The following is an 11,348-nucleotide window of genomic DNA, read 5'->3' on the forward strand; positions in this document are numbered from 1 at the left end:
TAATTCCCTTAGCACTATATCACAATGCTATTTGTAATTTTGGCAGTGCTGGGCCTCCTATTAGGCAGATTGAGGCAAATACCTCAGGCAGCAGATGCTGGGAGAGAGCGGCAAACTCCCTCTGGCCATTCCCCCCTTTGGAGGACAGAGATGCGTGTGCCACATGGCCTGTCCTGCACCCCATTGATACTCTTCTGCTCTCAGGGGCAGAAAAGATGCTAACCCAGCAGCAGCACTGAAGTAAGAGTCAACTGCCAGTCCAGTCATGGAAGGGGGGGCATCTTGTCCTTCAGCTCAGACAGCAAAATGTCTTGTGCCAGCCCTGGCCTAAGCTCTACATTCTCCCATGGGCAAGCTTCTGGAAGGTGCATGCCAGTGATTCACAGGAGCAAGAAAGAGGCAGGGCCGGAAGCAAAGATTGGGTGGAGCAACAGAAGTGACTCTTACCTTTTTACAGTAGGCTACATTTCAGCCATGCAGAAGTTAGAGATTTTCATGCATTCACAAACACATATATACACACAGAGAGAAATGTACAATGCTTTATTTGCAGAAGTGTTCTCTGTTGAACCCACAATGGGGCTCAGCTATGCCACATGAAAGCAGGAAAGACCAAATGCTATATGTAATGTTTAATATGTAATGTAATGGGCAAAATGGAGGCAGGGCCAGACACAAAACATGGGCTGAGCAACAGAAGTGACTCTTGTCTTTTTACAGTACGCTACATTTGAGCCATGCAAAAGTCAGAGAGTTCTATGCATACACACACAAACAGAAATGCACAGTTATTTAAGTTCCTTCAGTACTCTGGAATGCAGATCATCAGGCCCTGGAGATTTGAACTCATTTAGGTTAACTAGGTATTTCCTGACTATCTCCTTATCAATCTCGAACTGCAGTCCCAACCCCTTACTGAGATTGCTACCGATGCAAGGTTGCACACGGTTCCCTTTTTGGCAAAATAGGCGTTGAGCAGTTCTGCTTTTTCCTCGTTATCTGTCAACATTTTGCCATCCTCATTGAGCAGCAGTCCCACCTTTTGCTTGGTCTTTCTCTTGCTTCAAACATGTCTGAAAAAACCCTTTTTGTTGTTCTTCGCTTCCCTCGCCAGCCTCAGCTCATTCTGGGTTTTAGCTTTCCTTACGCTATTCCTGCAAGCCTGAGCCGCTCGTCGGTACTCTTCCTTGGTGATGCGTCCTTCCTTCCATTCTTTATACATGCTCTTTTTTACTTTTACCTCCTCCACCAGACTTCCGTGTAGCCACATTGGCTTTTTCCGATGTCTTCCATTTTTCTTCCTCTTTGGAATTGTTTGCGATTGCGCTTTTTGTAATACGTTTTTCATGAACTCCCACGCTTCTTGGGCTCCTTTTTTCTTTAGTCTATCTAAATAAATAAATAAATAAATAAATAAATAAATTTTATTTCTAGGCCGCCTATCTGGCCGTGTCAGCGGCCACTCTAGGCAGTGTACAAGATCAAGTAAAATACAACATATAAAATACACATATAACCCAAAAAAAGCCACAGGATCCTACCCATCATTTCCCTGAGCTTGCTAAAATGGGCTTTCCTGAAATCCAAGGTCCATGTTTGACTATCTTCTTCTTTGGCTTTCCCCAGAATCCCGAATTCCAGCATTACGTGGTCACTTTCCCCCAAGGTACCGACCGCTTTAATTCCCGTGACCAATTGGTCCGTGTTAGTTAAGATCAGGTCCAGGATTGCCGATCCCAGCAAGTACTCAACAGCAAGTACTTTGCAATCTGCATTCTTGTAATTTCATACAGACAGCAAATAAGTGTTTTGTCAAGTCTCTGACAAACCACCCTGCATGGATGATAGGCTTTTTTGGTCAGAGACTTCATAGCCCGGCTGGCCTTTGTCACATGAGACTACTGCAGGGAACTTGTTTTTCCTTTTTTGGAGACAACTTTTTCTCAGAATATTAAAGAAAGAAGTCAAGCAAGTCTAGGAAGATAGATAGGAAGACAGGAAGCTGCCTTATAATGAGTCCATCTTGCTCAATATTGTTGACACTGACTCGCAGCAGCAATCCAGGGTTTCAGGCAAGAGTCTCTTCCAGCCCTCCCTGGAGATTCCCGGAATTCAACCTGGGATCTTCTGTCACTGGTCTATGACCCTTCCCCATTGAAAGTCTATTTCCATGAAGGAATTCTTGAAATGCATTTTGTGGTTTTAGAAGCTCATTTGTTGAAAGATCCTCCCATGCCTTCTCCACCCAAGGTGTATGTAGAATAATAACATGATCTTAACTCACAGGAATTATTTAACTATCATAATTTAACTATCATTCTTCTCATCTCTAATCTTGTCATACAACCTAGCCAAAGAAAGAAATTAACTATGTAGGCATTTTTCATTCACATTTTATCCGAGTATATGCATTTTCTACACATTATCTCATGGAGAATACTGCAAATTTGGCAAAGTGCACATTTCAAAGGATGGCTGTGTTTTGGTCTGCCTGTTATTTAGTCTGCATATTAGGTAAATCTGCCTTTAAATCTGAACTGAATCCAATCTCTCTCCCATCCCTGTCTGTGATTCAGACGCCATGTGAGCTTCCCTCAGTAGCTACTTCACTCCTGGCCAACTCTTTCTTTCTTCACAATAAATGATTGTTATAAGCAATGAAATAGACTGATGGGCTTGGTATGCACAGCAACAGTGCAAACCCCTTTGCTTAACTCACACACACACACACACACACACTTTACAGTGTCACTACTGGACTTGCAATCATAACTCTGCTCTAGTTATTACTGGGGCTTATTATTATTATTTTTTGTTAGAAATGAGGTGCCGGTATGGACATCTTGCCAAAAGCACTGTGGGTGACAGCACAAAAGGGCTGGTGTGGGCAGCAAGAAAACAGGCACAGGGGAAGAGAACATGAAGCTCAGTGGAAGAGAACATGATTTGTTTGTGGGGAAGTTCCCAGGTTCAGTTCCCAGTGTCTCCAGATAGGGGTTGGGCAAAACTCCTGTTTGGAAAACCTGTGGATCTGCTACCATTGAAAGCAGACAACAGTGAACTACATGCATATTTGCATAATTTTGTTACCATCAGATTGCAGCAACGTCACACCCAACACCCACAAGATGCCCACACCACTCTGGGACAATATGTCCTATAAATACAAGGACCTTTCGGTCGTCTCTCCATCCTTCCATCTCCTTACATCCCATCCAGTCTTTCCGTCATGAGAATCCTTGCCATTCTTTCAGCTATTCTCTTCATGGTTCTGATGACTGCTCCAGGTAAACTCTGGCTCAGTGGGGACTATGGGAGACTGTGCAATTGATGCTTCCACGCTCTGTAACAGGGGTTGGCAATGGTCCATGGCTGAATGCAATAAACTGAAATCAAATTGAGTGGAAGTCCAGCAATATCTGGAGAGCCATAGATTGGCCATACTTGATCTATCGGAACCAGGCTAACCAGCAAGCTTTCCACCTTCTAGATAGGGAGTCCTTTATTCAATTAGGGCATTCCTAGACACTAAAGTTCTGAAGTGCAAACATACCTCATAATTAATATTATAATTATCTATTTGCCTGTATTTTACTATCCTGCACAGATGAATGTTGCATTTTAACAGTTCTGCAAACAATCCAGAAAATGCTGTTATATGGGCAGTGTCATGAATCCCTACCGTCAAGGCACAGGGATCATGTGTCAGACTCAGACCCCCACCCTTAGGGAAATGAGACTGGAACCGAAAAGACTATTCTTCACCCTTGCCATGGCTGTGTACACTCACAACAACCCTGCAAGGTAGAAGGTAGGCTGCCACCAGCCCTGTTTGCATTCCGATGAAAGGGGTTTTGGGGAGCTTCTCTCTGGAGACAAACTGTCCTTTACTCCTCCCTCACTGTCCCCTTGTATATTTTGTACAACACTCACCGAGATGGCTCTGACGGCAGGCCCACGAGGAGTTTCAGGGCGGTCTTGTGAGTTTGGAGCAGAGAATACAAAGTCCGACTCTGCCCCATCATTTTCATCCGCTGATGACCAAGAAGAAATTTCTGGGAGTTCCACTCCAGGGGCGCCCAAGTCTCTTACACACACGACTGGTGCAACTTTAGGGTTTTTCTTCCCAGTAGGAGTGGGCTTAGGCAAGGCTTCAAAACAGGAATTAGCCTTGTGGCCTTTTTTCCCACATTTGAAACATAGGATTTCCCCAAGTAATTTCTTTTGTAGTCCAGGCTCCGGTACAGCAGGAGCTGCTTGGGGGAGTCTCGCCCCCCCTGACGGTTGCCATGGTTTCTGCATTCCTGGAGCCTCTTGCCCAGGCAGCTTAACAGGAACGTTCTCAGGTTTCCGAAACAGGGTAAACTTCTCTCCAGCTCTGTTTTTGAACATCCGATCTGCTAACAGGCCTGCTTCAGCTAACGTACGAGGGAGATGTCTGTAAAACAGTTCTTTAGCAAACAGATCCAAAACTTGACCTCGGGATGCTGCTTCAGCAGTATTTGCCCAGCGTTCCACATTCCTGCCCATTCTAGCAGAAAAAGCTGCAAAGCTCTCTTTCGGCTTCTTCTGATCTGCTTTCAAGCGCCGAAAGCAGTCCTCAGCAGTCAGGGCAAAATGTGATCTAGCTAGGGCGTAGAAATGATCAAAATCATCCGCAAATTCCACAGGAAGAGAGTTCAAAAGTTCTCTTAATTCGCCTTCAACATTAATGAATAATGCACTCATCCAGTACTTTTTAGGCACACCCTGGTCTCTACAAGAGTGGGCAAAAATTTGGAAAAAAGTAAAAATGTCATCCGTCTCATGGAAAGTCGGAAAAGCTTTTTTATGGAGGTCTGGTCTCCCCCCTCGCAGTGGCCTCTGCTTACGAGCAAAACTCTCTCTACTCCGGTGGTCTTCCTTCATAGCCTTAAACTGTAGAGACAGCAGCTGCATTTGCTTGGCTAGGTAACGCTGCATACTTTTGGGCAAAATTTCTTCCTCTTCCTCATCAGAAGCTTCTTCCTCCTCATCTTCTTCACTTTCCTCCTCAATTTGTTTAAGCACTGCATCATCCTCATCCTCAGGAGGCTGTGCTGTAGGTAATGAGGCAGACGCGCCTTCCTCCAGCTGTGCAAGTCGTCGAGGCAACGCGCTCTCTGCCATCTCCTCCACGTCCGTGGCTCCGTTAGCTCCATTCTTTTGAGATCTAGTTTTTATCTTCTGTGACATCCTGCACTAACCTCACTACCCAAAGTAATAAACGGTTGTGTCAGAAGTCTCCTTTTTATTTTAAAGCTTGCTGCAAAGCACTTATTTCACACAGTGTGTTCACTAAGAGCAAGAATGGCCTCAATCCGCACTGCTGCCAACCATGTCATGAATCCCTACCGTCAAGGCACAGGGATCATGCGTCAGACTCAGACCCCCACCCTTAGGGAAATGAGACTGAAACCGAAAAGACTATTACTTCACCCTTGCCAAGGCTGTGTACGCTCACAACAACCTTGCAAGGTAGAAGGTAGGCTGCCATCACCCCTGTTTACTGGTCCACTCAGAGCCAGGGGATCTCTGAGCCCAGAAGATAGGTAAAACCAAGGTCCTATGGGGCAAGAGTCACAGTTACACTCCTTGCCTGGCACCTTTGGTTTAGCACCTCAAATTCAAGCTTTTAACTTCTTAACCCTCTTTGGTAGTTAGCAACTGAGAATGGTCAAGGTACTGAATTCAGAACCACCCTCTCTCTCAATGAACACACCAGGTTAAATAGAAGTAGCTTTATTCAAATATATAAGTGCACATAAAATATATAGCAGCAAGTAATCCTTTAAGACCATACACCCAAACAGGGGTTTAGGTACTCATAAGAGAATTCATACACACAACAAGAAAATAACAAACTAACTCACCTAACTACTTACACATGAGGTAGTTGGTTGCAGTGGCATCTCTCCTAAGAGAGATGGATGTTAAACATAAAGCAATGGAACCAGGCATAGGTTACCTCCCATAGGCAACCCCCATGGAACCACAAAAGGCAGAAGGGTTTGGAACTCTGGTACCAAGTCAACAGAGAACAAAAGCTAGGGGTTTCCAGCCCTATACTTAAGGAAAAGAATCCTAATGGTCCAGGATTAATGGACCAATCAGGAGTTGGCTGATGTAACCTTCTTCTAGGTGTTTCTCACTTTTTCGCGCCTTGCAGGCCCCCCTCCCAACTGTGTTTCAAACTGCACAGGCCAGGGATGACCTTGAGGGCCAAGCACTTGCTAATCAGCAGAGATAACCAGGTGCAGCTTGTTGAGGCTTCTCCTAACCATCTTCAGCTGGAAAGTGAAACTCAGATATTTACTTTGTCAGAAGCCTGTCTTTTCTAACTGTGAAATCTCCCAGAGTCCCTTGCTTGAGCCAAGATATTACTTATAAGATTTTTAATAACTCATGAACATATATAGGTTCATGAAAGGCAGTATGCAAATATAACAAACAAATAAAATGGCTCGACTGCCCCAACATTCCATAAAGCCTAGGAGCCCACAGGTGATATCTTCTAATTCCCACAGATGAAATCTTACAATTTGCATGTGTTTAGGCCAGAGGAGTCTCTCAAGTCTGCTGCAACCATTATCTTATTTTTGGTGGTGTCCTACACATAAGAGGTCACCCTAGTCCAGTATTAGAAGGGACAAGTGGAGCTTGCATCAAAATGTTACAGTGTGGAGTGCTCCTGTTTAATTTTCATGGCAGAAAACTGTGGTCACTTCCAGGATTTTCTATGTTCTTTCTCTTGGTATAGAACTTGCTCGTGGACAAGGACCGGCATGGTGCCGCAGTAATAATGGGACATGCTTTCCTTCCCATTGCCCATAAGGGTGGAGCCACATTGGATGGTGTGATCCACGGAAAGTTTGCTGCAGACGGAACTGAGGGAGCTTCCTTTAAGTTGAGACCTATCCCAGTCTGTGTCTGTGTTAGAATTGCTTTTAATATGTCTTTTAATATGTTTTAACTCTTTTTTAAAAGATGTTTTTAAAGTTTTTTTGTTTTTTTTTAATGTTTTTAACATTGTTTTCTCTTAATGTATTTTAAGGTCTTTTTATGATGTTTCAAAGTGTTTTTAGTGTTTCTGTTCGGCGCCCTGGGCTCCTGCTGGAAGGAAGGGCGGGGTATGTATAAGTAAGTAAGTAAGTAAGTAAGTAAGTAAGTAAGTAAGTAAGTAAGTAAGTAAGTAAGTAAGTAAGTAAGTAAATAAGTAAATAAGTAAATAAGTAAATAAGTAAATAAGTAAATAAGTAAATAAGTAAATAAGTAAATAAGTAAATAAGTAAGTAAGATATAGGTAAGAACTCTAGACGAAAATCCTGTCCTGTTGTCTGGAGTGTTCTGTCCATCAGCACTGTTTTGTCTAAGCCAGGTGGGTGCAGCACCAGTCCTTTGCATGTAGGTGGTGCTTCCCAAAATGTTGGTGCTGAGCTGCCTGCAACATACAGTCTTAAGATGGGGAGAGTCACCCGGTCACCTAGGAAATTCTCCCTCCCATTTACCATTGTGATCTGCAACGTGGCAGGAAGAACAAAGGGTGCCGATCGTTGTGGCAAAGTGAATACAGAGGTGAAATGAAGAGAGAGTCCAGACTATTCCAAAATATATTTCACACTCCCCTTGTTGTTCCAATCTTCTGATGGGTGCTGCTTTAGTTCAGCATTTGTAGTAGGTGAAGCCTTTCCCAGGAATCACATACTCACATCTAGCTCTTTGAGAATCATTCCAGGTTATCTGAAGGACAATGGAAGTTAAAAATCAGAACAAATGGATTTTGATCTTACCAATTGCAGCAAGATGAACAACAGCAAATCCAGTGGGAATCTAAAACCTCACCTGCAGTATTTCCTTAATTAATAAATGCATTATCCTTTTAAAGTTGACACAGTGTATTAAATTTGGAGGAAGGGGGGATACAGATGACTGTTTTTTTCAAGTTATTCCAAATTCGTAATGAAGAAACAACATATTCTGCTGACCAAAAGTTATGTAAATCAGGAGAGGCTGATCTATGTTCCTCCAGATGTTGTTAGCCTACAATTCCCCTGACCCCTGACCATTGGACATGCTAGCTCCTGGGTCTAATGAGAGTTGGAATCTAACAACGTCTGGTGGGCCACAGGTTCCCCACCCCTGATTTAAATAATTAATCACTTCATTATGTGTTTCCTCTCTTTTTATATATTCAAATGAGAGTTTGTATGCCTGTTTTCCTATGTCTGTGTTCAGTTTGTACGTTTTGATTATTAATACAATATTTTGAAAATTTTTTTGCTGCTCTGGGCTCCTGTTGGGAGGAAGGGCAGGATATAAATCAAATAACAAATAAATAAAATTAAAACTACTGAATCTGAAAGTGTTTTTTTCTCTCTTTGGTGCAGGTAGTGTCACGTTGCTGGCTACTCATAGTGGATTTCAGAGTTACTTCCATGGCTTGAAGATCCGTTGATCCTGCTTTGTTTTGCTTTGCAACAACTTCTCCTGATTTGCTATGCATTTGCGCTTTTAATGTAGTTGATCTTATGCTGAATTGTCTTTCTCTTTAAGCTCATTAAAAATAAGGCATTTAAGCATCTATGTTCTTGAAGGGTGCCTATGTGGTTTGTGAAGATGTTTTCAATGTGCATTTAAGGGGCTAGCTCCTTTGCCATAGAATGTCTCTTTAAGGCAGTGGCTAATTCCAACTACAACTGGCTAGCTCCAAACTACTTAAAGGACAACCTTTGCCCATTGAATCTGCCCATCCAGATTCACACTGGCTGCGACCAGTTGATGGGCCCCATGTCTTTGTGCCACTGTCTTCTGATGCATGGTTGGTGGCAAGGCCCAGGAGAGCTTTCTCTGTGACTGAGGCTCATAGGTAGAAGTCCCGTCACCAGCAATTTACACGATATACAGAGTTCTGTCATTCTGGGACCCCTTTCTATATGCGACTTGTAATTTTGGATACACTTTCTTTCAACCAGAGGCAGTGCTGGCCCTCCCATTAGGCAGAGTGAGGCAGATACCTCAGGCGGCAGTTGCTGGGAGAGAGCAATAAACTCCCTCTGGCCATTCACTTCTTTGGAGGACAGAGATGCATGTGCCACATGGCCTGTCCTGCACCCCATTAATACTCTTCTGCTCTCAGGGGCAGAAAAGATGCTAACCCATCAGCATCAGTACTGAAGTAAGAGTCAACTGCCAGTCCAGTCATGGAACGGGGGGGGGGCATCTTGTCCTTCACCTCAGAGAGCAAAATGTCTTGTGCCAGCCCTGGCCTAAAGTCTACATGCTCCCATGGGCAATCTTCTGGAGGATGTGTGCCAGTGACTGGCAGGGGCAAGAAGAAGGCAGGCGCAAAAATTGCACAGAGCAACAAAAATGAGTCTTACCCTTATTAGAGCAGACTACACTTGAGCCATGCAAAAGTCAGCGTTTCCTATGCATACACACATACACAAACAGAAATGCACAGTTGTTTATTGTTATTATTGTTGTTATTCACATTGCACCACCAATGTACATGGTGGTTTACTAAGCGGATAAGGATGACAGTTTCATGACTTGAGAAATTTACAATCCAAAAATCCCCTCAAGGAAGACCAGATAAATCTTTAGTCTGAACCAACCCACTGTTGTTCCAGAGCGACTGGTATTCAGAGGCATATCCGGTTCTGATACTGGAGCTGGTATATAAGCAACATGCTTAGTACTCATGGCATTCCAGTTTATCTTCACAGGACGCTGTGAGTCAGGATCTAAATGCAGCCTCTTCAGTCGAAGTCTGGCATTCTTATCACTATACCAAGATAGAGGTACAGAGCATGCCTATCAAATTTGCAGATGATACAAAATTGGGGGGCACAGTTAATACCGTGGATGACAGAAACAAAATTCAAAGGAACCTTGATAGGCTGGACCTTTGGGCTGCAAACAACAGAATGAAATTCAACAGGGATAAATGTAAAGTTCTACGCCTAGGAAAAAGAAACCAAATGCACAGTTATAAGATGGGGGATACTTGGCTCAGCAATACGACATGTGAAAAGGATCTTGGAATTGTCATTGATCACAAGCTGAATATGAGCCAACAGTGTGATGTGGCTGCAAAATAGGCAAATGCTATTTTAGGCTGCATTAACAGGTGTATAGTTTCCAAATCGCATGAAGGATTAGTTCCCCTCTATTCAGCACTGGTTAGGCCTCATCTTGAGTTCTGCATCCAGTTCTGGTCTCCGCACTTCATGAGGGATGCAGACAAACCGGAACAGGTTCAGAGGAGGGCAACTAAGATGATCAGGGGACTGGATACAAAGCCCTATGAGGAGAGACTGAAAGAACTGGGCATGTTTAGCCTGGAGAAGAGGAGACTGAGAGGAGATATGATAGCACTCTTCAAGTACATGAAAGGTTGCCACACAGAGGCAGGCCAGGATTTCTTCTCGATCATCCCAGAGTGCAGGACACGGAATAATGGGCTGAAGTTGCAAGAAGCCAGATTTTGACTGACATCAGGAAAAACGTCCTAATTGTTAGAGCCATATGACTATGGAGGTAGTGGACTCTGCAACACTGCAGGCATTCAAGAGGCAGCTGGGCAGCCATCTGTCGGGAATGCTTTGATTTGGATTCTTGCACTGAACAGGGGATTGGACTTCATGGCCTTCTAGGCCCTTTCCAGCTCTACGATTCTATGATTCTATTATCTCTCTTCCCCCCAAAAAACAACACTGACCAGCCAAGTACTGTGGCCTGCAAGTACTTCACAACCTGCATTTTTGTAATTTCATACAGACAGCAAATAGGAGTTTTGTCAAGTGTCTGACAAACCCACTGCATGGCTGATAGGCTTTTTTGGTCACAAACTTCACAGGCTGGCCAGCTTTTGTCACGTGAGACTACTACAGGGAACTTATTTTTCTCTTTTTTAAGACAACACTCTCTCCGTATATTAAAGAAAGAAGTTAAGCAAGTCTAGGAAGATAGACTGGGAGACAGGAAACTGCCTTATAATGAGTCCATCTTGCTCAATATTGTTGACACTGACTCGCAGCAGCAATCCAGGGTTTCAGGCAAGAGTCTCTTCCAGCCCTCCCTGGAGATGCCAGGAATTCAACCTGGGATCTTCTGTCACTGGGCTATGGCCCTTCCCCATTGAAAGCCTATTTTCATCAAGGAATTTTTTGAAAAGCATGTTGTGGTTTTTGAAGATCATTTGTTGAAAGATCCTTCCATGACTTCTCCACCCCAAGGTGTATCTAGAATAATGAAATGATCTTAACTCACATGAATTATTTAACTATCATAATTTAACTATCATTCTTATCTCTAATCTTGTCATA

General features: G+C 43.5%; 1 protein-coding gene and 1 long non-coding RNA gene across 3 annotated transcripts; one reads left to right on the forward strand and one right to left on the reverse strand.

Annotated features, from left to right (window-relative positions):
* Nucleotides 1–529: 529 nt before the first annotated feature.
* On the reverse strand, nucleotides 530–6,046 carry LOC133384541 (uncharacterized). Its single transcript, XM_061626487.1, has 2 exons — nucleotides 3,934–6,046; nucleotides 530–1,389 (listed from the first exon to the last, which is right to left on the reverse strand). Exons 1-2 carry the CDS (start codon nucleotides 5,212–5,214, stop codon nucleotides 1,381–1,383), a joined length of 1,290 nt encoding a protein of 429 aa, XP_061482471.1. The 5' UTR covers nucleotides 5,215–6,046; the 3' UTR covers nucleotides 530–1,380.
* Nucleotides 3,206–8,597, forward strand: LOC133384542 (uncharacterized). Of its 2 annotated transcripts, none has more exons than XR_009762611.1 (3): nucleotides 3,206–3,287; nucleotides 7,073–7,158; nucleotides 8,406–8,597. It is a non-coding gene; the product is annotated as an uncharacterized LOC133384542 (long non-coding RNA). The 2 variants fall into 2 exon arrangements; XR_009762612.1 differs by lacking the exon at nucleotides 3,206–3,287 and adding an exon at nucleotides 6,372–6,522.
* The last annotated feature ends 2,751 nt before the right edge of the window (nucleotides 8,598–11,348 follow it).

Source organism: Rhineura floridana, chromosome 4 (assembly GCF_030035675.1).
Source record: "Rhineura floridana isolate rRhiFlo1 chromosome 4, rRhiFlo1.hap2, whole genome shotgun sequence".
Classification (NCBI taxonomy): Eukaryota; Metazoa; Chordata; class Lepidosauria; order Squamata; family Rhineuridae; genus Rhineura; species Rhineura floridana.